The 26,038-nt window shown below is 45.8% G+C and overlaps 1 protein-coding gene across 3 annotated transcripts in view; it reads right to left on the bottom strand.

Annotated features, from left to right (window-relative positions):
- EEFSEC (eukaryotic elongation factor, selenocysteine-tRNA specific) overlaps positions 1–26,038 on the bottom strand; it is a 247,598-nt gene that overhangs the window by 149,533 nt on the left and 72,027 nt on the right. For all 3 annotated transcript variants that reach the window (XM_072720150.1, XM_072720149.1, XM_072720148.1), the window contains exon 2: positions 7,206–7,413. In XM_072720150.1, the coding sequence (XP_072576251.1) occupies positions 7,206–7,413 (208 nt within the window). The remainder of the gene's footprint in view (positions 1–7,205; positions 7,414–26,038) is intronic.

Raw genomic sequence — 26,038 nt, 5'->3', positions numbered from 1 at the left:
AGAGATGCACAAAATAAATCGACACAAAGCACAGATTGCTCACAGACACAGCTCAAAGTGATGATGGCTTGATGTTGAGATGCTGAGTGTAGTTCCTGGGAAGGAGCTTGGACGTGCCACTCTCACTGCTTGGGGTATGCGCAGCACTCCCTTGCTGCAAAGCTGATGCTGTACACTATTGTTGCTTTCTCCTTTTTTCATAAAAACAAAAATCCTTTCTGGATTTCCTTCGGTTAGCAAAAAAAAAAAACACAAGTACTAATAAGGTAGGTCTTTCATAAAAGCAAAGTGGTGTTATACAAAATTTGAAAAGTAGGGGATGCTGGTGTAAGTTTTTGCCTTGGAATAGTGAAATTCAAATAGTAAAATTCAATCCCTTCCCCCAGGGAAACTGTATATGGGAGATCCCTGGTACAGTGAAGTTCAGCAGCCCCTAAGGGGATCCCTGGTACAGTGCCAAGCACACAGTAAGTACTCTACACCTTACAGCTGTGATTGCTAAGAACCTACTATGTGCCACCAAACAATCCCTTATAACAAATGCTGTGAGGCTAAACTTATCAGCTCCGATTTTAAAAAAGAAGAAATACCAACTTGAAAGATAAAGTGAGTTGCCCAAGACCACACAGCTAGTCAGCCACAACTACTTTGAAATGCACACCTTGTAAATCAGCTGGGCAACAGCCCAAGTCACTTGAGATTTGGCATTCCACCCAATCCCAGAGAGGGAGGCAGGGCCAAGGGAGCCCAGGGTGGGTTCTCAGCAGATGGCCTTGGCTAAAACTGAAACAAGGAAAGAGAAAGTGTTTCAAAAGCAGGAGGAAACACAGAGGGAGTCTGAGAGAAAGACGCATCAAGGATGCTGTCAGATGATAACATTTAGTGGGAAAATAAACAGAAAAGCCTAGAACACAGAACAGTGTCAATGTTGTGATAACAACTACCTCAAATTATGTACATGTGGGAAGACTGACAGGGATCCTAGGGAGAGAAAACTTTAATTTGATGTACTAGGGAGATTGTAGGTACATTTTTATCTTCTATTTTGATTTCTGTTAACATCGATAAATGCTTATGCAAGAGTAATTTTAAATGCTTTTAGAGATCAAGAAATCACAAAGAAAAACAATCAAAGAGTTTGACTACACAAAAATTAGAAAATTCTGCATGTCAAAAAAGCGACTAAAATGGAAAGACAACCAAAAAATGCTGAAGACTTATTTGTAGCAAACACGATAGGCAAAGGGTTAATTAATAACATCTTTGTTAATATTAAACACTCCTGAAAATCAAAAAGAAAGCATTAAAATCGCAAAAGGTAAATAGATAAAATGTATGGGCCTAATTCAAACACACAAAAGCACAAGTGTTTAATATGACTACACCTAAGAAAAAATGTTTAATGTCCCCAGAATCACATATTAAAACAAGAGTAACACCATTTCTATCCTACCAAGTTTCAAATATATTTTAATATTGGAAACTAAAGGTAGCTGCAAATATCTGTGTAAATAGTGCAAACCCTTTTGGAAAAGAATAGGGCAGTCAGAATACAACAACAGATTTAAAAGGACTTGTGCCCTTAGGTCCAGTAACTGGACACCTGGAAATGTCTCAGAAGGAAAAACCCTGAAAATACAGAAAACATTTAAGGATGGTTGAAGATGTTCACCCCAGGGATGTTTATCTGCAAGAAGGAAAACCCATGCCAATCTAAAGGGCCTACAGTGGAGTGATGGTTACATGAAGAAATGCTATACAAAATGTTAAGTAATGAAATCAGAAATAAAAAATGCATAGTTCATTATTACAACTATATGTTTAAAAGGGAGAACTGAATTCAGCAAAGTCCCAGGGTACAAGAGCAACACACAGAAATCAGTTGTGTTTCTGTACTCCAACAAAAACTAATCTGAAAAGGAAATTAAGAAAGCAGTTCCATTTATAATGGCTTTTAAAAGAATAAATCCAACCAAGTTGAAAGACCTGTATGATGAAAACTACAAAACACTGATTAGAAAAACTAAAGAAGATCTAAGCAAATGGAAAGGCATCATCATGTTCTACCTAACACTGTTTAGATTTTCATACTACCCAAAGTGATCTACAGATTCAATGCAATCCCTATTAAAATTCCAACAACCATTTTTTGCAGACATGGAAAAGCAGATCCTCTAATTCATATAGGAATTATAAGGGGCCTCAACTAGCCAAAAAAAAAAATTATATATATATATATATATATATATATATATATATATATATATATATGAAAAGCAACATAAAGCTGGAGGACATGACATCCTAACTTTGAAACTTACTACAATACAAATGTAAACAAAGCAGTGTGATATTGGCATAAGGGCAGACACATAGACCTATGGAACAGAACAGAGAACCCAGAAATAAACCCATACACATATCAATTGATTTTTGACAAGGGTAAAAGGGGAGAAAGGTCAATCCTTTCAACAAATGGTGCTGGGAAAACTGGATATCCACATGCAAGTGATGAAGTTGGGCTCTTAACTTACATCACATATAAAGTTATACCATATATAAAAATTTCCATATATGGAAATAGATGAAAGACCTAAGCTTAAGAGCTAACATTATAAAATTCTTAGGAAAAAAAAATGAGGAATATCTTCATGACATTGGAATTGGCAACAATATCATGGATACAACACCAAAAACACAGGCAACAAAAGAAAAAATAAATATACTGGATTTTATCAAAGTTAAAAACTTGTGTGCCTCCAAGGACACTATGAAGAAAGTAAAAAGTCAACTTAAAGAATAAAAGAAAACATTTGCAAATCATATATTTGACAAGGGATTGATATCCTGAATATATAAAGAACCCCTACAATTTAACAATAACAACAAAACAACAAAAACCCATCAAAACATGGGCAAAGGACCTAAACAGACATTTCTCCAAAGAAGATATCTAAAAGGCCAACTGGTACAAGGCAAGATGCTCGACATCACTTGCATTAAGAAAATGCAAGTAAGGGATCCCTGGGTGGCGCAGCGGTTTGGCGCCTGCCTTTGGCCCAGGGCGCGATCCTGGAGACCCAGGATCGAGTCCCATGTCGGGCTCCCGGTGCATGGAGCCTGCTTCTCCCTCTGCCTGTGTCTCTGCCTCTCTCTCTCTCTCTGTGACTATCATAAATAAATTTAAAAATTAAAAAAAAATTAAAAAAAAAGAAAATGCAAGTAAAACCACAAAAAGATACTACTTCATATGTGTTAGAATAGCCATCACCAAAAAGATCAAAGGTTAACAAATGCTGGTGTAGATGTGGAGAAAGGGGAACCTGTGTGCATTGTGGGTGGGAATGTAAAGTGTTGTAGCTGAAAATAGTATGGAGGAGCCTCAAAAAATTAAAAATAGAACTACCATATGATCCACTTCTGGGAATATATCCAAAGGAAATGAAAACACTAACTTGAAAAGACATCTGCACCCTCATGTTCACTGCAGCATTATTTATAATAGCCAAGACATGGAAACAGCCTAAATGTCCATCAATGGATGGATGGATAAAGAAGTTGTGGAATATCATTCATCCATAAAAAACAAGGAAATCCGACCATTTGCTACAACACAGATGAATCTTAAAGGCATTATGCTAAGTGAAATAAGTCAGACAAAGAAAGACAAATAATGTGTGATTTCAACTTATCTGCAGAATCTAAAAAAAACCAAAACCAAAAACACTAAAAACAAAATTCAGAGATTTGTGGTCCCCAGAGGCAAAGGGTTGGGGGAGCAGGAATTAGAGGTGGTCAAAAGGAACAAACTTACAGTTAGTTATAAGATAAGTAAGTCCTAAGGACATGAGGTACAATGTGATGACTGTAGCTCACACTACCACATGATACACAAGAAAGGTATTGAGAGTAGGTCCTAGGAGTTCTCATCACAAGAACATTTTTTTCCTTCTTTTATATTTATTGTATTTTTATGGGAAGATGGATGTTAGCTAAACCTATTGTGATAATCACTTCACAATATATGTAAATCAAACCATCACGGTGTCACACCTTAAACTTATATATTCATATATGTCAATTATTTCTCAATAAATCTCAGGGGGAAAACCAGCAAAAAGAGGGTCGGGGAAGTCACAATGAGATACCACTTCCTACCCACTAGTATAACTATTAAAGAAAAAAGGAAAATGATGATGATTGGCAAGGATGTGGAGAAACTGGAATGCTAACACACTGCTGGTGGAAATGTAAAATGGCACAGCCACTGTGGAAAATAGTTTAGTGATTCCTCAAAAAGCTAAACATAAAACTACCACATGACCCAGTGATTCCACTCTTAGGTACAGACCCAAAGGAACTGAAAGCAGAGACTGGAATAGATATCTGTACACCTGTTCAGATAGCATTATTCACAATAACCTAAAGGAAACAAGAACACCATACACATAACAGAACACCATTCTACTTTAAAGGAGTGCACATTTCACAGCACATTTCAACACGTGCTGCAACATGGATGGGCCCTGAAAGCATTAGACTAAGGGAAATAAGCCAGACATAGAAAGCCAAATACAAGATTCCATTTATAAGGTACCTGGAATAGGCAAAGTCAAAGAATCAGAAAGCAGAATAAAGGCTGCTGAGGGTGCGGGAGGAGGGGCGAGGAGGGAAGGGGGAGTTCTGGTTTAATGGGTACAGAAATTATGTTGGGGATGCTGAAAAAGTTTTAGGCAGAGACAATGGTGATGGGTACACAGCTTTGTGAATGTATTTAATGACAGTGAATTGTATATTTGCAAATGGGTAAAATAATAAATATTATGTCATGCAGATTTTACTACAATCAGAATAATGTGGAGGAAAAAAGAGGGGGGAGGGGGTTATATGAGACAATGAAAAGATAGGAATGAAATAAACCTAAAATGTCAGCAGCTATTCTGAGAAAAGAAATCTCTGGGTGGCTTTCCTCTTTCTTTTAATCATTTTTCTCTAGTTTCCAATTTTCAATTACTCTTTAGATAGGAAAAAAATAAGTTTTGTTCTTAACAGGCTTCAAGTTTAGGTAGCAAGTTTCTTCACAGCTGGATCAGCATTTACAAAGGATTTACTTCACAGGGGACCATAAAGAAAGGAAATAGTCCCTTAAAATAACTGAAGTTCTCTGTCGCAGGGGTGAAAGCTAACATTCTCCTCAACTTGGTCTGGGGTAGGGGGGCTGACCTGCCGCTACAGCCCATCAGGGGCCATCCTCCTGTATGGGATACCAACCCAGAGGGCACTGAGCAAGGACAGAAGAGAGTTCAAGGAGACAAGCTCCCCTGGATGTGTGATAAAGTCCATAATTTGACCTCCAAGCAATAAATTAAAATAGGAATAGCAATTAAAAATGCAAGTGAGAATTTGTCTTAAATTTAACCAATCGAAACAGTTCATATTAATTTGCCCTTAATAGTATCCCAAGCCCTTCCCAGAAGGTCCTGTTTATAGAGCAGATGATACTGACATTGTATTGGGTTTTTATGCAGGAGTCCAAAGGACCTGTTCTCCCCTTTCTGACAAGTAAATAAAACGGCAGGGAGATCAAATAACTCACTAAAAAGAAGATATAATTTTTTATCTTCCTTTTTACAGTCTCATATCCACTTCCGTTGGGAATAACAAAGTCTGAATTCTTATGCAACACTTATCTAAATGTGTCGATTTTATCAGATTGATGAATTTTGCTAACAAAAGGCAGCGCTAGGAAATCTTTTATGACATATTTGGCCCATTCACAGGCCTGGAGCTTTAATTTAACCAACTTGAGAATTCTGAGGGAGAGCTGCAGGTGTTGGATCTGGAAAAAAAAAAAATCATAAATGGGAAGGCATATCAATCTTTATGACGGGGAAACAAAAACACTCTTCTACTTGCTTGCCCTCCACAAGCAGGAGAAGGAGAGGTGGCAGGAGCAGGATATTGTCTCGGGCTGCATAGCAAAGAGGAAGCATCGCTGTCTCCCAGTGACCGCTATTTAGTATTGATCAAAAGGCGCTGGCCCGGGGAGGAAGAGAGGAATTGATAAAACAATGAGGTTTGCCAACACTCTGTGCTCAACAAGGACATTTTCTCATTTTCTTGACCACATCAGAGTTCATCACTCCTGTGACTGCCTGAGCAAGCGGGTGGCTTGCTGCCCCACAGTCCCCACACCCCTCCTGCCCCAAGCTGCCCAGCAGTGCTGCCACCGTTCTGCCCCCATGGACCTGTCCTCACGGACAGTAAGCAGAGTCAATCACTTGACAGTCCTGTTGCTTCTCCTGTTAAAGATCTCCCCATGTCTGCCCCCTCTCCCTCCACAGCCTTAATGCAGACCACACTTCTCTCCCTGGGAACACCACCACACTGCCACTCCCTGTCTGTCCTCTGCTCCCCCTGAGTCCCATCACCGTCACCGAGCCATGCTTCCATCTGCCTCCAGCCACTCGGGATGGGGGAACCTTTCAGCCACTTCCTTGCACCGACTCTTTAAGGACTCCCTACTTTTTGCGAGACGAAGTCATAAATTCGTTGGTGTGAAATACTACGGAGATCCTTGGTGATCTCGTCTTTCCCAGTCTCCCCTCCCAACAGCAAAGTCTGCCCACCCATCCAACCAATTTTACAAGCCTCTGTGACAGAAACATCCAGTCATCCACCAAAATCAGTTTCCACCTTTCAGTAACTGAGTTGCAGCTAAGCGGAATGGTGAAGAGTTCCATCTCCTGGCCTCTCCAACACCAAGGCATGAGTGACATGAGCAGGCAGGACGGAGTCCTCCCTCCCTCACAGACCCTGTGGGAAGGGTGTGTGGCCCTTCCAGGTCCAGGCATTCCTGACACACCAGACCCTCCTGTGAACACAGTAGTGACTACATAGACAAGGACACACCCTATAGTGGAAGGGCAGCAAGATGGAGGAAGCCTGAGTTTCCGGATGCTGTGCAGAGCAGAACTCCTCAACTGTTCACATTAGGAAACTACCTAGAAAATCAACTTCTAGTTTCCTTATGCTTCTGTATTTTTTTGTTCACTTGCAACAGCATCTTAGCCTTTACCCCTGACGTGAGCAAGTACCAGGCAAGATCCCACTTACTCGGACCTATGGCTGACACCTGCCTGCCCAATCTGTGTTAATGAAATGAAGCTTATACAAGTGGACACTCCTCTCAATAGCAAACCTACTTGGTGTTCTCCAGGGTCTTCTGCATTTTCTTGGTCATCTTATCAATCACTGCCTGTCTCTTTCCTTCAGCTAAGAGGTCTATTTTGTTCAGCACCACGACCAGCTTCTGGCAGGCGATCTGCCCAATTACAAGGCACTCGGCTGACTGGGTCTGCATCCCTTTGGTCACATCGATGACCAACATCATCAGATCAATGATCTGGGCCCCTGCAAAGAAAGAGCGAAGACAAGGTTAGAAAACGAAATGGGGGAGAAGACTGCAGAAAGTGGACTGATGTCTGAGGTTAAGCAAAACCAGCCAAATTACAGCATTAAGATAGAAGTGGGTGGGGTGGGAAATGAATGACCACCATATGCCTCCTAGCCCCAGCCATGGGGGACGGACTCTAAACATGTGATTTCATTGAGTCCTTATGACCACCATGAGGAATGGGCATGTTACCTCAACTGGAGAGGAGGAAACTGAGGCCCATGAAATACTTAGAGCTCACCCAGGACCCCACAGCCAGCATGCAGCAGGGCTGAGGGACCCCAAAACCCACACCATTTTACTGCTTCTAATCTCTCATTTTCATTCCATCCTACCTAGGAAAAAACATCCAAGCAGTAAAAAGCTTAGTTTTAGACTTGGCAAATGCCTAGAGATTTGGCCTTGCCAAGACAGCTGACTAAAAGACTGGAAAACTAATGGGGAGGCATGGAGGTTATCTCCTCTGTGGCTCCTGGGTCTTCTCCTCACAGTAGATGGGTTTAGTCATGATCCTCCCACCCATGACTGCATTGTATCTATTCACTTCTTTTATCCTTTCCATTCTGAATGGGAGGCTCCTGCTCTTTCAGAGAGGGTAGGAGCAATCCAAGGCTCAGCTACCTCAATGCTGAATACCACATGTAAGTATGTGTGTGTGCATGTGTATATATATGTGTGCTGTGCATGTGTGCATTCCAGACATATGTATGCATGCCGAGTTGTGAGTATGCCCTAAATACATAGCCACACCTGGGCTGAACAACAGCAGAGGGACGAATTACAAAGGAGTCAATGAAAGGAAACTGCCCTGATCCATGTTAGGAAAACCAATGTTAGCCAATGAAGGAAATGTGTCCTTTTTAACAGGATTTGAAGTAGTTTTGCAAAACAACAACAACAAAAGGTGTTATTTTGGGGATATAGGAATATGTAGATTATTTTCCCCTTTGCCCCAGGAGGGATTTTCAGGAGCAATTTATCATCATGGTGAAACCAAGGAAAACTGTTCCATGGGTGACTCATGACCCAAGCTCACTCCTAGGAAGGGAGGGAAGGCAAGGAGGACAGTCTTTTCTGTTGGCACATCTACCATGTGTGCTAGTCAATCACTTCATCTTCACAGCCAATGTTTCAGATGAGGGTGGGACTCAGAGTCACGGGGCTACTTGCTCTAGACCAATTGGCACCAAAGGCCACCAGATACCAAGGAGCCTGGCTCCACTGCTGAAGCATCTTCCCTGGTCACTCCTGACCTGCACAGCTCCCTCTAGCCTTCCCTAGGAAAAACAGTAGGTGCCTCTGACTCTAGGGAGACCTCAAAGTGTCCCAGCCATCCTCCCTGCCCCTTTGCTCTGCCCTCCCCAGCCCCTTCTTCTACTTCACCCTATCTCAGTGGTGGTGGTGTGGTCAAAGGGGCCTGGGGGTAGGAATGGAGGGCTGGCTGGTGCTCACGACAGCCAGCACTGGCATCTCCCTCATCTTATCAGGCCTAGGCCTCTACTACAGCCATAAGGCAGGTAGGGATATGCTGGTTCTATCATCTACACTTTTTAAACAACGGAGGCCTAAAAACTTCATCTGATAAGACTCTATCTCATATCTACCAAATCACCAACTCACCCCTGGCATCCATCTCTGTTGTGGCCCCAAACCCCATGAAGCATGTCAAGCCCACGAGAGCCACTCCCTAATGGGAAAGGGCTTAGCCTTCCCCTAGGACTTGTCCTTCTGAAATCCAAACAGCCTCCCAGAAAGGAACTTTCTACAACTATAGGACTGATTCATACACTGAGCCAGGTTAAATGAGTACAACCTCTATGAAAGCCAATTTACAATCAGCTATCGGAATTCACATCATCTTTGGCTGAGCCAAGCCCACATACATGTGCATGTTTGTTGTAGGGTACAGCTGGAAACCATGTAAGTGTCCATCAGTAGGGAACATGTTAAAAATAAATAATGCTATATCCACAAAGAATACTATCCAGCCATGAAAAAGAACAAAGAAGCTCTTTATATACTACTATGAATAGTCTCCAAGGTGGAGACAATGAGAGGAACAAAGGGCAGAGCAACGTAATATGTGTTAAAAAGGAGGAAAAGGTGTGTGTGTATGTGTGCTGTATATGAGTGTTTGCTTCCATACCCATAAAACATGTCTGAAGGAGTGCAAAAGAAACAACTTTTGGTTGTCTGTTGGGAAAGGAGCTAGGTGACAGATACGAGATGGAGTAAGAAGGAAACCTAACTGCATGTTCTATACCTTTTTTTTTTTTTTTAAGATGTATTTATTTACTTGAGAGAGAATACTCATGCACATGAGTAGGGAGGGGCAGAAGGAGAATCTCAAGCAGACTCCCCACTAAGCCCACAGCCTGACATGGGGCTCAATCTCCAGACCCTGAGATCATGATCTGAACTGAAATAAGAGCCAGACACTTAACCAACTAAGCCACTCAGGTACCCCTCTTCCTACCTTTTCATTTTAAACAGGGGTGTGTACTATTCACTAAATAAAATTATGTTAAATACATAAATAGAAAAAGAAATAAAACACTGATCTGACAGTGTTGTTCTCCTGCTAAGAACCCTTGCTGTCCTCTGACTGAAAGGGAACTCCGTGGTGTGGCTTTGGGCCCTCCTTCTAACTTGCAATCCAGCCACACTCCCCTGCACAGAGCCCTTCTCAGTGCTCCCCGCCCTGCCCGAGGGGCATATGCATGCACCCAAGAATGCACACACACAGAGTCTGAGCCTATCCCACTCCAGAAGATGTGACCTCTCCCCACATCCTCCCATCACAAGCAAACCTGCCACCAGTCCCAGGGATACAGTGTGGCCAGGTGTTGAGGCAGGATGGGACAAAGCCTAAAGGTGAGTGGGAGGAGGCGTGTGCTGGGTTCCCAGCCTGTGAGCCATTCTCTGAGAAGACTGGAAAGCCACCTTCACACAAAATGGTCCCAGCACCCAACTAGGTGACCCTCAACTCTAGTGGGCTGTGCCCACAAACCCAAGCCTACTCTATCCCACGGATGACTTAAGGACTTTTCAAGAATAATTCCAACTGCCTGGGGTCCTTCTAGAATCTAAACATTATCCCTTACCTAACCTGAACGATCACCAACCCCACTGTACGGATGAGAAGTTCGGTGGCTGCCCTTGTCACTTGGTAAATAGGGTGCTAGAGAGGGAACCCTGGCGCCTGTTCTCACCTATGTGCCACAGGGCCTGTCCTTTTGCCAGGGGCACCCAGTCCCACCCCGGCCTCCTGTCCCACAGTCCTCACCCACTTCTTGCTTTACACTAAGAATCAAGGCACATCCCATGATTATTCTTACCCTTCCCTGCTCTGCTCTTGCTCCTGCCCCTGTACTCAGACTTCACTCACCCCTGGCCCTTGGTCCCTGCCCACCCCAAAGCTCAGAGCTTACAGACCACAGCCTGGGCTGAATATCTGGATTCATAGCACCCAGCACAGGACCCAGCTCAGGCACAGCTTGGGCAATCTTTGTTGGAATGAACTGAGCAAATGACAGGTCCCCCCCTCCTGATTCCGTTCCTTTTCAGAGATTCAATTCCCTATTGGTATGTAAAACTACCCAGAAATGTCTTGTCTGGGCCTGGTGGCTAGAGGGGAAGGACTCCCATATTCATTCCATGCATTTAGCACATCTCACTTATGATGCCTGTTGGGATCCTGGGGATAGAAATGAAACTTGGCCGAACAGACCCAGGAAGACAAGTGCAGATGGGATCCAAACACTGGGGCCAGTCAGGATTTCCTCTATAGTCTTACTCCAGCAGCTATAAGTCCCTTTTGTTGTGAGGAGCACACAGCTCTGCTCCAAGAGGCCAGGCTCTGGAGCAGCCCAGCTGTAGTGCAGCCAACAACAGGCACTTCTAAGGAGAGTAGAGGTCACAGCGACTTGACAGGCCCCACTGAGAACCCACAGCGCAGCAGCAGCTCTCAGTTACTCTCATTTCTTCATCAAACTTTTGATCAGACGACAGGAAGTGACATAACTAGCCCGTCTTGTCTTTTTCAAAATCCCCAGTATTTCCACAAAATGAATCAAACAGTGTCCTTCCCAATTCCCACGAACCCAGAGTAGGAAACCATTCTGAGACGAGAGGGGCACAGCAAGCGAGTGGGCGGGAAACACCAGTCAGGAAGTTGGAGCTTACAAATGACCCTCTATATTTTTCAGTATATCAGAGCCTCTCATCTACTCGTTCTGACTATAGATCCCTTTAAAAGTTTGCAGAATAATTATAACAGGGTTAAAGTTTCTCAGTACTTTAAAAAGTTACAATTTCCAATTCTGTATATTATATATCTTAATCACTTCAAAAATAAAAATAAAGAAAAACTTACAAAGGTCAGCATTTAACAAAGTGTAAGTTATCTGTCAGATGTAATTTTCCTTCTGGGACTGAAGAACAAAAATGTGTGTTTAGGAAAAAAAAATGTTTCAGCTGGAGAAACTGAACATAAAATTTTAAACATTTTAGCAACCTCAAAATCAGATCTTTAATCAAAATTCAATTTTTTAATCAAAAGCTATGAGCACCCTAAAAAGGAAAAAATACTACCAAGTTAAAAAAAATTTAATGTATTTTTAACTGGTGACTTATTAAATATTCAATAAACAATTTAAATACATTGTCATCCACAATATAAAACTGGGGACCCCTGGGTGGCTCAGCAGTTGAGCACCTGCCTTCGGCCTAGGGCATGATCCTAGGGTCCCAGGACTGAGTCCCATGTAGTAGGGCTCCCTGCAGGGAGCCTGCTTCTCTCTCTGCCTATGTTTCTGCCTCTCTGTGTGTCTCTCATGAATAAATAAATAAAATCTTTAAAAAATATATAACACTGTACTGGCCATTTCTATCCTGTTATTAATATGACCCATGTGCCAAATGCCTCAGACCTCCATGTGCCTCAGCGTCTCATGTGCCTGAGGGCAAGGACGAGCCCAGTCAGCAGACTGCAGCCAAGACTAAAGGAGTCAGCCCATGGGGAGGGCTCAGAACAGCACCTCGGCAGTAAGAAATCCTTGATACCTGGGGGGCTCTGACTGTTTCTCCATCTACAACTCCTACTGTGGCATGCACATAGTATTTGCTTCTCATCTTAATTGCACCTCAACTTTGCCACGAGAAAACCAAAGGTCAGAGAGGTGAAGTGAACAAGTCTCAGTTGGAGCAAAGTGAATTTGGTCCCACTGACTTCTTTCTACCACAGCATCCTGTGTCCCTGAGCAATCCTGCATCCAGAGTGAAGCACTTGCCCTGTATGTGGGTGGGGATGCACACACATGCCCCTGTGGAGGCTGCAGGACAGCACAGCAGGTGTCAGAAGTCCCCCTCAGAGCCCAGGGTGGGAGGAGGGGCTGCAGCTCCGCAATCCCAAGATGTCATTATTATTGCTATTGTTTGTATTAACTTATTCAACATATTCCTTGTTTTCCCATTTTAGGGGCAAGAAAACTGAGCTCAGGCGGGTTAAATAACTTGCCCCAAGCTATCTAGCTAGGGGTTGGTTGGACACCAACATGGGCTCACCTATCCTGGCCCTGACTCTCTGCCAGGAGGTGTCAAGACTTCCACCACATCGGGGCCATTCAGACCCCTTACAGAGAGTCCACTCAGGTGTGTGTCCATTTTGTGCATTTTAGCTTTCCTTCCTTTGCATACTTTCCCCCAAAGTCTAGTTTCCCTCTCAGCTTCCTACTGGCACAGGAGAGTGTATAACTGTGTACCAGGGATACCTGTCCTGCCCTCCTCAACCCAGAATCACAGTCTGGAAGGGGCTTAGCAAAGGTCAATGTGCAGGAGGGGAGCCAAGACGCAAGAGCAGGGCTTGGAGGCACCCAACCAGGCATTCAAACCACTGCCCCAGCAGGGGCCTCCACTTCCTCATCTGTAAATCAGAATCTAAACAAAGATGCTCACTTCAAGAGGCTGCCCAAAGGCCCGCTGGGCCCTCCGTAAGTGGAGCTGCATTTTGAGCTGCCAGTGCTCAGCCCAGCCCTACACTCAGAGTCAGACTGCTCCCACCTATCCAGGACACCCCCGGGGCAAACACAGGTGGACAAAGGAGGGAGGTAACTGACCAAGTGTGGAGAAGGAAGAGCTCACAGAATAGTCAGGCACGGGGGCCCCCATGGTGAATGTGGGCCCAGGCATGGGCGGCATGTCTGACTGGCACACACTGTCCGCCAGCTCCTTTCTTCACCCACCCTGCCTGTTCCTTCAGTACCTGCCTCCCTCCCTTGAGTCACCTTCACAACGTCCCATGCTGCATCACAACCACCAGGGTCACTTCACACACTGCAAGATATGCCAGGATTCCAACAGGCTGGAGCAGTCCAGACCCTCCAGTGGGGGACCAGAAAGCCAAAGGAGGTCTCAGTCCCCGGAGGAGACTCCAGGGCCCATGACCCTCGTTCCTACGAGATAATTGTTTTCATGAACACCTTCAGACAAAGGAAGTTTCTTCACACTATTTATCGTTTCTGAGCTCTAGTTCCTCATCTGGAAAACAGGACAATAACTCTACTTTGATTTTTCCTGACCTGATGGAAAATCTCAGACACGGACACAGGAGACAGCCCAGAAGGATGGCATACTTGCACATGGGGCATGTGAGCAAAGGAATCTTTAGAGGGGGTACTGCCCTTTAGTGGGAAGAAAGCAGCAGCAGCTTGGAAGGCCAACCTGGAGGGCCGAGTAGGAGGCAGGGAGTCGTAGGGGCAAGCCCCCAAGTCCAGGCGCAGCTTCACCCCTGCCAGCTGCACAGCCTCAGGCAAGTGAACCTCCTGACCTCTGGGAATCTGGGATCCCTCCCCTGTAGCATGCTGACCCAGAGACTATACCTTTAAGGGGCAGGAGCCACTAGCACAGCACATGGCACATGCTAAGAGCTCAATAAACATAAGCTACTATCATGTCATACTTGTGTCAGGATGCCCAGCACAGTAAAAGCTCAAAACGGGCCATCTCTTCCCACAAAGGCACCCAGGCCAAGAAGAAGGGAGAGTATTAATGGCAAGATGGAACAAATACTAACAATACCTCCCCCAATCCAGCAGTGTCTTCGAAGCCCCTCCTAGGAGGCACTAGTGAGTGCCAGCCCATAGCCCAGAGCACCATGGCCACCAATGGGCAGGAAGTCCTCATTGTTCTAACTCAGACTGCAAAGGTAGGTTCCTCCACAAACGTCCTGCCGAATTCCACCAGACCAGCAGGTAGACACCTGAGCCGGAGAACCTGGGCAGGCAGGTTCAGTAAGTCATCAAGATCCCACAACGCATTCACAACCCTCCTTCTGCCCACAACTCCCTACGGCTTCATGCTCTGGCACTGATGCCATCAGTGAGGCTCCTAACAGGCAGATGGGCTCATGACTCCTGCTTGATATGTGTTAGCTCTGCCCTTACTACATCCTGTGAGGAGACTCCTATTTTAATAAAGAGAAATCTGAGGTCTCGTCACACAGCAGTAAACAGGAGAGGTAGGGCTAGAACCCAGGGCTAACTAACTCCAAAATTTCTTTCTTTTCTATTACTAGTTGCCTCTTGGCCATGGTGGAGTCTCCTGGGAGCCCTCTGGCATCCTGAAGAGCAGACAGGAAAGGCCCTGAGGGGGGGAGGAGGAGGGTGTGCAGACAGGGTGCAAAGGCAAACTGCCAGCCTCCTAGTCCTAGAGGATACATCCCAAACCAGAGGCACCGGCCTCCAGGAGGCAGGAAGAGGAGGCATTCATCAGCACCTAAAGAGATGGGGAGGAGAACAACAGGAGCGATGTTAGCAGTGGAAGAACAGGGAAAACAACAAAGAGAGTCCATGTAAGAGACTTAGGAAACAAATACACAGCTGCGGACAAGACAGCAGACAAATAGTGGTGCTGGGCTCCCGCCAAAACGAAGAAAAGCCAAAAAACAATAAACACTGGCAACTCATGGTAAAACACCCGCAGAGCTGAGAGAAGGTGGTGGTGCGGAATGAGACGCCCTGGCTGTGAGATCCTGGGTGAGGTGCCTTCCTTTGCCGAGCCTCCCTGCGCACCTGTGTCAACGGGAGACCTGGGGACAGCGGGCAGGGTCTAGAGGCTCTACCTCCCACATTACATCAAAATAAATTCCCAAGGACAAAGCTTTAAACATAAAAAATATAAAACCATAAAAGTCGGAAGAAAACACGTGAAAGAATTGTTTATAATCTTAAAAGTAAAACAAAACAAAAGAACCCTACCTAGGTAAGACACAAAACCCCAAAACATATAAAAGAAAAAGAAAATAATAAAAATAAAAGATCGACAAATTCAAAAACATAAAAGTCAAACATTTCTACATGGACAAAAATACGATAAAGGCCAACATGACTAGACACACTACCCACAAAGGACTACTCTCCTTAATAGTTAAAAAGCTTCTTCAAACTGCTGATAAAAAGGGCAATGATCCAACCAAAAAGGGCAACAATCTCTACAGATAGCTCACACTAAGCATATTCACTAAGCACCTCCTCCTTGCCAGATCTTAGACTGGTGCTTGGCACAGCAGAGATGAGGACAGATGACGGTCCCTACCCTTTACAAGAGGGACTGACCAGCCAGTGAAGTAAGGCTAGATGCCACCAGCACATATGATACATTAGTTTCACAGAAAGGGGCAGACGGTAAGTCTCTGGGGAAAAAGAAAGCTTAGGAATGTACAGGAGGCAGGAGGGTTACAACTTTAATTCAGGCTGTCAGGATGAGCCTCACTGAGAAGGGGATATTTGAGCCAGGACTCAGGAGTGGGACTGGCAGTTAACCAGGAGAGGAGCTACTCCAGGCAGAGGGAGGGGCGGGGCCAAAGACCCTGTGGTGTGTCAGGGTGTCCAGGTGTCGGAGGACCAGCAAGGAGAGTGGAGTGGTCGGAGGGATGTCAGACAAGCAGCAAGAGCACAGAAAAGAAATACAAAGAGCTCAGACATGTAGTAAGATGCCCTACCTCATAATAACAGGAAAAATGCAAATTAAAATGCCGCTAAGACCCTAGTTTTCACCTGGTGGGTTGACAAAATAACACCACAATCAAAAGGCCAGATGAGTAGGAAGCCCTGGTGCTGCCAGGTGCTGCTGAGTGCACACACTGACTCCTAGAGCCCTCCACACAACCTTGCATCGTTATCCCCATTTAGAGATGAGATCAGGTCACAGGACTGGGAAGAAACAGCCAAAATTCAAAGTCAGGCTCTGCCACTGCAGGGCCACGTCATCCCTCCAAACACTGACGACACCTTGCCACTAAGGGTGTGGAGAGACAGATAATCCTATCCATCTGGGACATGTGCTGACAAAACCTCTTTGGAGGCCATCCTGGCAACAGCCATCAAAAGTGCGAATGCACAATACCCTGTGACCCTACATGCAAATGAAACATATACAAGGCCATTGTTGCGACATGTTTGCAGCCACCAAAACATGGGGCCAGCCGAGCTGCCCATTAAGAGGAAAGCCATTACCTACACTGTAGTATAGCCACATCACAGAATATTACACGGCTACTAAAAAGTACAGAGTAGCTCTGTTCTCTGAGTGGAAGTCTTGCCAACAAAGCATGCACAACATACTGCCATTTCTACAGGTTGTGCATGAGAAAGTATATGCCTAAAATCACTGTCCTTGGAATTTTTAGAAGAAACTGATCATAGTCATTTGTCTCTGGGGAAGTAAACCAGGTAAGCAGGGACCAGGGTGCAAGGGGGATCTACTTCTTACCGTCTATGCTTTTGTACCTTTTAAATTTCAAACCACACTCATATATTACTGATTCAAAATCAATTTGTTTTTAAAAATTAAAAAAAATTACTTACTTTATGCTAAGTAAAAAGACCAAAAACAAGTACTCGAAAAATAAAACATCGCTATTAAATTCTAGCCAGACACAGTTGCTGCCATAGATACGGAGCTCACAATGTTAAGTGTCAGAGCTCCAGACACCAAACAGAAAGACACCTTTTCCTTAATGGACTCAGAGGATTTAACGAACCCCAAAGACAGAATAACTCTCTTGCAGTGCTTAATGTCTCTTAATGCCATACCTATGCACACATAAAAGCATCTTAGACACCATCCTTGGCGTGCATCTCTCCTGCTAGGAAACTCCTAAAGAGCCTGGGCTTGATTCTACAAGTTGTAACAATGCAACATTGAGGGGAGGGAGCAAAAGAGAGATGAGGTAGACCCCATTATGTCTGTTTAGGGGTCATAAAGATTTCCATTAATGGCATTCTGTCCTTCCGCAAGATCGATGTGGGAACCACAAATCTGTCCTCCTCCCCCCAAAGTCGGATTGTCAGGCTCGCTGGAGAGCAACCCCCACACCCCCGGGTGCACCAAAACCAGACAACGCATTCCGAGACAGTCCTGAGGATAATTAAAAAGTGTTAAGAGTATATGGGAGTTTTATCTACTATTGCAAGTCTTCTGTAAGTTTGAAATTATTTCAAAATGAAAAAAATAAATAAAACAATGGCTACAGTGTCAGGAAGTTGGGGAAGTGGAGAAAGAAAATGAACATTCATTCAATGCCCAAGAATGCACCATGCACACTATTTCAGTCAGTCTTCCCAATAGCCCAAGAAGGAGGAATTTATTATTATGCACACTTTTATAAATGGAGAAACTGAGACCTGGAGAGATCTGAAGTGACTCTCCTACAGTCACACAGCAGCCAGCAGACTGGAGGTCTGAAGTCAAACCCAGAGCAGTATGCTACCACATGGTGTGCGCCCACCACAAGGCCGAGGGGAGAGAAAATCAAAAGCTGCCAAATTCGGAGGTTGAGACCACATGTTCCTCATTGGAGAGAAATATAAAGGAAGTGATGTTGAACGGAAGCATGAAGAAACTAAGGTAGATCTATACGAGAACTTCCTGACAGGGAGGACTAGTAAAGATATAGAAGGGATCTTTACACAGTTAAAGGGCTCTCTGCTGGAGGTCTTCAGAACAGTTGTGTCCAGCCCACAGGGAGGGAGTATGAAATACACCAGGGCTCCCTGTCCATGCACCGCCTCAGATCTCTCCCATGCTTATGGATACTACTTCTACAGTTATTTATTTATATGAGCTAAGTCAATTTTTAAAAATTCAAACGCATTTATATTTAAAAGAACTTTACATGACAATAGATGCATGAAACTTGCCATAAGTAGAAGTTAAGTATAAAGATAAATAGAACAAAAACACAAAGCAATGTGGTGCGATGTTATTAAATGCTGATTAGATAATGCTGGCTGCTGTAGTTCTGAACCTAAGGCCTCCTCACTGCTGAAAAGGGATCAGCGAGAGCTAGCAAGACATCTTAGCACTAAAGCGAGTCTGTCTCGGACACAATGGGAGGAACAGGATGAGAACTGGAATAGGCATGACCTTCCAACCCTGTCAAGCAGGAGTATTAATCCCCGGCCAGCCACCACCTTATACCACCTCCCCATCACCAGGCGTGTGGCCCACCCTTAGAAGGCCCTGGGGTAAACACCATTCATATTGCCCCCCTTGGGAAAGGAACAAAGGCAGGGTCAAGCATCCCAGCAAGGGTAGAGGTGTCCATGCTCCTTCGGATCAAAGGGCCAAAGGGGGTGCTGGCCTCTGCCATCCCCTTTCAGGATGGAGGCAGACACACAGGTTCTGCAGGGCCACGACTTCCCACTTAACAGAGTTTTGCCTGTTTGCTTCTTTAAGCTACTGTGTCATAGTCTATCTGGGGTAATCTTTTTAGCTGACTTTGCACAACAGTACAACTCCTGTTCTAGAGCAGTGAAAAGGAGCAGAAAATGGAATTTAAAATGTAGAAATAAAATAATTGTGGGCCATGAGCTATAATTTGATTTCATGCTTTACAAGGAAATGAAAGAAGGCTTCCTTAAAATGTATGGTTTCTGCTCTCTCTCCCCTGTAAGCCCCCTCCCCCCCTTTTTAACCATTTTAGGATTTCCTCTAGCACCGAAGAGAAAATAGGATTGTGGAAAATGTTCAGTTCTCAAGTGTCACTGCCACTCAGGGGCAAGCTCGATTTTAATGTGAACTTCCCATTCTGGGTAAGAGGAAATTCTTCAATTAATAAACCGGGTGTGCGGAGGCCAGTCTTTAAGGTTTAATCAATTTCATCTGTACTTAGGATAAAAAGACTGACTATTCTACTTTTTCCCCCTCGTTTTCCTTCTTTAAAAAAATAATAAAATGAATGTTTTATTTTAAATTCTTTGAGGTTCGTATCTCCTGTTTCAGGAAATATTGTCTATTTCATGCGGTGAGTATGAAAACTCCCCCCTCCCTTCTTACTTTTGCTGAGAATCTTTTTTCAAAAATAACGAAATTATCCTCTGCCCTCCTATACTATAACAGCCTGGGAGATGATACGAATTATACAGGATTTTGGCAGACACCTTGGGGTGGGGGGAGGGAAACAGAGAGACAAATCACCAAATATGGATGCAAGAACTTCTTCTGGACAAAACAGTAAGAGGTGGACACGGGAATGTAAATTATGAGGAAAACCCATCCTAGAGCAGCCGAGGCGAACTTCACAGCACAAACCTCCCCTAGGAAAAAGACCCTGCCCTGTGGGTCATCCTGTCTCTCTCAGGTCTATCAGCCAGGGGTGGGGACAGGAAGGTGGCACAAAATCTCAAAATTAAACCAGGGAACTGCTCCCCTCAGTAGTACCGAATAAATATTCAGACTTCATAAGCAACCAAGTCTTCTGAATCTTTGTTACATGGTCTCTCGACACGCTGGGTCCACTCAGCTGTCAGGGCAGAGGGTAAAAAGCACTAACTTTGGGGAGTGTCAGCTTGGGTTTAAGTCTGAACCTCTGCTCCACTTAGCAGCTGCTGTGTCTTTCACGTAACACCCAAACTCTCTGGGTCTGTTTCTTTATCTGTGAAATGGAAATAAAACCACTGCTAACCTTTTAGAAAGTTATGTACTTCACACAGTGCTTGGAACAAAGAAGGTACCTGGTTCACAAGAAGAGGACACAGCATTAAGGGGGCCTGTGTAATTCAGGATATCCCAGGTCTTCCCAGAGCTTTGATCAGGTGCCTTGGGGAAGATGCTACTTTTTAAGTGAATATTTTCAACTAAGACTCCACAGCCCTAGGGCTCTGTCAATGTGATTTCCAATGTGGAAATGAGCAAGAGGCTCACCGTTCCTAACAGTGGCTACCAGTTATTGAGGGTCTGAACTTTGCTGGCCCTTGTCCCAGGCAAACTGTATATGAGGAACCTGAGGCTCAGGAACATAAAGAAGTAAGTGCTCACTAAGCATGAGGGAGGAGCACATGGAGCAGGGGAGGGAGAACAGGAAAGAGGCGAGGGAGCAGGGTGGTGCAGAGACAGTGCGAGCCAGATGGCTCATCTCCTCAGGCTAGGTCATGGTGGAACCAGAGCCCAACCCGTGTCAGGCTGATCAGAGGCCATTTTGTTCCACCAGGCCTCCCCCACTAAAGTGGTACCCAAGAGGATCGATCTCTCTCTCTCTCTTTTTTAAAGGCTTTATTTATTTGAGAGAGAGAGAATGAGTGAAGAGAGGGATAAGCAGGCTCCCCGCTGAGCAGGGAGCCCAATGCAGGGCTCAGTCCCAGGGCCTCCAGATCAAGATCAGAGCCAAAGGCAGACGCTTAACCAAATGAGCCACCCAGGTGCCCCTGAGAGGATTTCTCTTGATGACAGCACCTTAGGAATCCTAAGGGAAACTGCAGGTTTCACCAGGAGTCTTTCCGTCTCTAGAAGCAGGCAGGTCCTAGGTTTTGGGGTACACACATCTTCCTTTCCTCTGGAGAAATGTGAGGAGAAACACCTGCAGGTGTGCAGCTCACAGTGAAAATGAGGGCTGAAGGTACGAGCGGGAGACATGCATAGGCTATGCAAGGGAACATGCTGGATCCCACTTCAGTCTCCCCTATCTACATGCCTGATGAGACTTGTCCAAGGGCCTTTACCTCCCTGAGCCTCAGTCTTCCTCATCTGCAACATGGGAATCATATATTATTTATAGGGCAGTGTGGGGCTCACAGATCATGAATGCAAACCTCATATAACCCAGAGCCCGGCACACAGCAGGTGCTTAAGCATGGAAGTGATAATTATCAGTATTCTTGGACCTGAGTTCTCATTCTCACAAATTCTAGCATTGGACAAAGGCCCATCCTGGAATGGAGACCGTGAATGGCAGTATTCCCAAACATCGAAAGCCTGCAAGGCCCAGTGGGCACCCCAACCGAGGGACACAGGCTAGGCGCAAGACAGGGGGTGAGTCTAGGGGAACGGAAATGCCAGTGCCTTGGCTGGACAGGGCAGTTTCTCCTCAGCTCCAGCCCATGTGGCCAGACAGGAATGTGGCCTGAAGTTGCCAGATCTTCCGATTTTTCAAGACAAGCCAAAAATCTGGACTATTACATGAAATCTGCCAATTCTTAAATGTTGACAACCAATTTAAAAAAATGTTTAAACTATATGGCCCAAACAAAACACATCCATGAGCCAAAACTGGCCCAGAGCTCCCCAGTGTGAGAGCTGTGGGGGGAATTTTCTCTAGAAAGGAAAGTTGGAAGAAACAGAATAAACATTCAGCTTCTCTGACTGTTACCTGTCTGAATCAAAAAAGCACTGAAGATGGGTCAGCTGAGCTGAGAAGTTTGACAGCCCCTCAGCCAATGCTCCAATGTCCCACATTTGCACCTGATGAGGGTGGGGAAGGTGGATGCCAGGAAGGGGATCATCCTGGAAGAGAAGGCAACGTGCCCTCCGGTGACACCAGGCCCCAGAGGACCAAAACAGGGGGGAAAAGAGGCCACAGGCTTGGGGTCAAATAAACCTCACCTTGGACCTGGCCCCACTGGGCCACAGGGCGAGCATGATCCCTCCCTGGCCTCAGCCACCTTCAGGCCAGAAGAGAGAGTGCTGGGTCCCCTACCCCCCAGCCTTCTGGACTGAGCCCTCACCTACTACAGCAATCACAGTACAGAAACCTGGGCACAACAGAAAAGTGCCTACCTCAGCATCGAAGCTGTTCATGCTCGTAAACACTGCAAGCACTGTCCGATGTGTTATTTTCTCTCTGGTGGAATGTCTTTCTATAGTTTCAAGCATAGGTTTCCATACAGAGTCTCAAAATACCCCCAGTGGGTAAAAAATCCGAAAATAACTTAAGACAATGATTTTCCTGGAAGAATGAAGCAGGAAAACCTCAGAGACACCAGCTGGAATTTCCTGTAGGGCAGAAGTTATCCTTACCAAGTCTTTGGTACAAGCTCTCTCCCCTAGAAATGAGTGCTGTCTTCATAGCCAACATTTAATGGGGTGCTTCCTATGAGCTAGATGCTGTTGTAAGTGCTGTGTACGCATTGGCTCATTTAATTCAGTCCTAGCATGTAGTACTACTATCAACACCCCCTCTTTGCAGATGAACACATCAAGGCACAGAGTTTAAATCACTTGCCTCAAATCAAAGAGCTAGTCAGTCACAGGGACAGGCACTCTGCGCCCAGAGCCCTGGTTTCTAAAGGCACAGTGTCACCCGGTGTGGAGAAGGCAGTGGGAAGACCAGGGCTCCCACTGAGGAACAGAGAGGAGGGCTATAGATTGGGCCACCACCTCCGCCAGTGTACCTCCCAGCCCCATCCACCACTCCCCATACCTCCTCATGCTCCCTGCTCCAGCCACCTTCTTGCCCTCCCCAGGACCTTGCCTTGGCATGAAGAAGGGGCCTAAAGTACTCTTTTCATCCCGTCCCTTCTCCTGGCACTTCAGCCTTCCAATCTCAGCACTGGTGTCACCTCCCAAGTATTTCCCTGACTCTCACTAGTCTGGACAAGGCAGCCCTCCCTGGGGTCCCACGGGGCCCACACTACCCAGAAGAGCCCTGTGCTGTAATTCACTGTCTTCCCTGCAGCCTCAATCACCAGAAAAGGGACCAGGCTGGCTTCTTCCAACAGAATCCCTCACATCCAGCAACACACAGTAGATGCTCAACAAATATTTACAGAGTGAAAAGAACTGTGAGGCCAGGGAGGATTAAGCCTTTTAAATGACTTTGAACATCCCTTCTATTAGCAATTAATACTCTACTCCAGTGGTGACATTCTAGTGCACTCCAAAAACAAATGTGTGCTTGCTCAGAAACAGAAGAAAAGGAAGAAAAGCTGAGCAACTGTAGCAAGTGTGCCAAGGCCACAACAGCATGCCATGAAGATCAGGTGGCCAGGACGCAGAAAGGGGTCCCAGGGGCCGCCAAGGGCTGCATTCACTCGGAGAAGACCCCAAGCAAACCCCTAGTGGGGGGATGGTTCCTCACGTGTCCACGTTACAAATCAGAGACTCAGGGTGGTCAAGAAACTTGTCCACTGCTGCCAAAGGCAGAGCTGGGCCTCAGACCCCTTCCACCATCCTTAAAGTGGGGTCCATCCTTCACAAGCCAGGGCAACCAGGGCCACTCTCTCAGCTCTAGCACTCTGGCTGTTCTGAGAAACAATGGTTGTTCCTGTGGCCTCAGACAAACAGGCCCTTGTAGAAATGAGTCCCCAGGGCCCAGGAGCCTCTCCTCTGAAGCACAGAAACCAAGACAAGGCATTCGGGATGAACCCCAAGCTGAAGGTGCTGGAAGGGCAAGGCCCATCTGGAGCTCCACTGAATGCAACTCTGAGTTTGAGAAGTCACTGAGCCTGAGAGTAGACTTAGGAAGCTGTTTACTGGGGAAACAGGAGGAAAAAAGAAGAAAAGAAGGGGGGAAATCTACAATAAAAAGTAAGTAAAATCAGCAGAATTCCTTCATGAAAAGGGTGAAATTAGCATATGGCCTCAGTTGCCAAGTGAGGCCATTGAAGCAAGCAATGTAAATGAGTTCAAGATACAATTAGACATTTTTCTGGATGGAGACAGAGGGGACTGAAGAAGGCATGGCAGGTCACATTTCAGATGGAGCAGCAGGAACACATTTCACTGCAGAGCGGCCCGCAGAGCCCACCGTGTGAGAGCCCTATGCAAGCCGCCACAGAGACAGGGCACAGAAGGCAGGCCAGGCCCATACTGGGGGGCTTTCCCTCCCCACTATTTTTTTTTCCCAAAGGAGACAGAAGTTTACTGAATATGCTACAAGGAAGCAGCAGGCAGCACAGCAGAGGAGAGACTGTCCACTCTCTCCCCACTACTAATTTCCCAAGATGCCTCATACAGGACCTGCAAACCAAGCTACCCAGGTACTGGAATAAAAGTTCACATCCGTTCCACTCTGTACATATGAGGTCCTCTGGGCTGGGTATCAGTCCCTGCCCTCAAGGAGCTCACAGTCTGATAGGGGAGACACACACAAGTGCAAAATATCAACACAGGGAAGCACATCAAAGTAAGAGGAGAAGTTCTTGCTAAAGCAAGCACAGAAGAGGGGAATTCAGCAAATGGAGGGAGGAGGCCGGAAAGCCAAGGGAAGAGGCTGTTCAGGACAGAGGACACAGCAGGAGGCTACGGAAGCCCCAGCTGCCAATGCCTCATAGAGGATGCTGAGCATGCAGTTCCCCAGGATCTTTGGGGAGAGGGCCAAATCACCTCGAGCTCTGTGAAAAAGGACGGAATGACCAGAGGCGCCAGCCACTGGCCCATGGACCAGATATGACTCAACGGCAACAGCTGTTCCCAATCTTCTCCAGAGCGCAGCACATGTGGCCCACCCAGGGAACAGAAAAGGCCAGGTCCTTGTGAGGGACACAATTTATTAGGCCCTCTCGAGCCCAATTGGTTCTGATGTTGTCCTTTATGTGGCTCACTGCATGGGCCGTCTGGCTTCGTCAAGCTCCTGGGCCCCAGTCCCCTACTAGGTGAGGTATGTATTTACTCCAGTCACTCCAAAAGGACCACAAACATTTCCTTTGTGTTCTCACCACACTTGCTGGTGAAGAGCATTTCCTCCAGCCCCAGCTCTGAGCAGGGTTCTGCCCCCTGTACAGCCTAAGAGAACCACCTCTGCCAAGCTCTTGCGTCAATGAGCTCAGTCTCTCGATTTGAAACTAGAAATAATCCACAGCACTCTGGGAAAAGAATGAGGCAATCGTCGTCCAGCCTAGCACCCCGTCCATTAAGCAGCCTCACATCAGACCAGGTGGAGGAGTGACAGCACACGAGGCAAGCGCTCGGCACCGTCCTCCCCATCTTCTCTCTGACACCCCATAAAAGTTGGGACCCTAGCCACCAGACCACCTTGTACAACAGCAGCAAGGGAGAGAGAGGACTGTGGGAGGTGTTCGGCAGCGGGCAGTAGGGCAGGGGGGCAGGAGGGTAGGGCCATGGCTGGTGCTGACGCAGTGCTCCATCCCCCACCCTGCCAGATAGAAGTGGGATTACACTCACATTTATAAACAACCACTCTTAGCACATGCTGGGGACGCTTTCACCTATGTTCACAACAACCCTGCAAAGGTGAGCAATGTAATTCCATCTTCTAAAGGCAGAAGCTGGACCAGAGAGATCAACGAACACACACGCCCAAACACATAGGGAATGAGCAGCAAAGTCAAGATCCCCGAGGCCATGCTC

This window comes from Vulpes vulpes, chromosome 9, assembly GCF_048418805.1.
Source record: "Vulpes vulpes isolate BD-2025 chromosome 9, VulVul3, whole genome shotgun sequence".
Classification (NCBI taxonomy): Eukaryota; Metazoa; Chordata; class Mammalia; order Carnivora; family Canidae; genus Vulpes; species Vulpes vulpes.
This window is presented reverse-complemented; position numbering and strand designations above follow the sequence as displayed.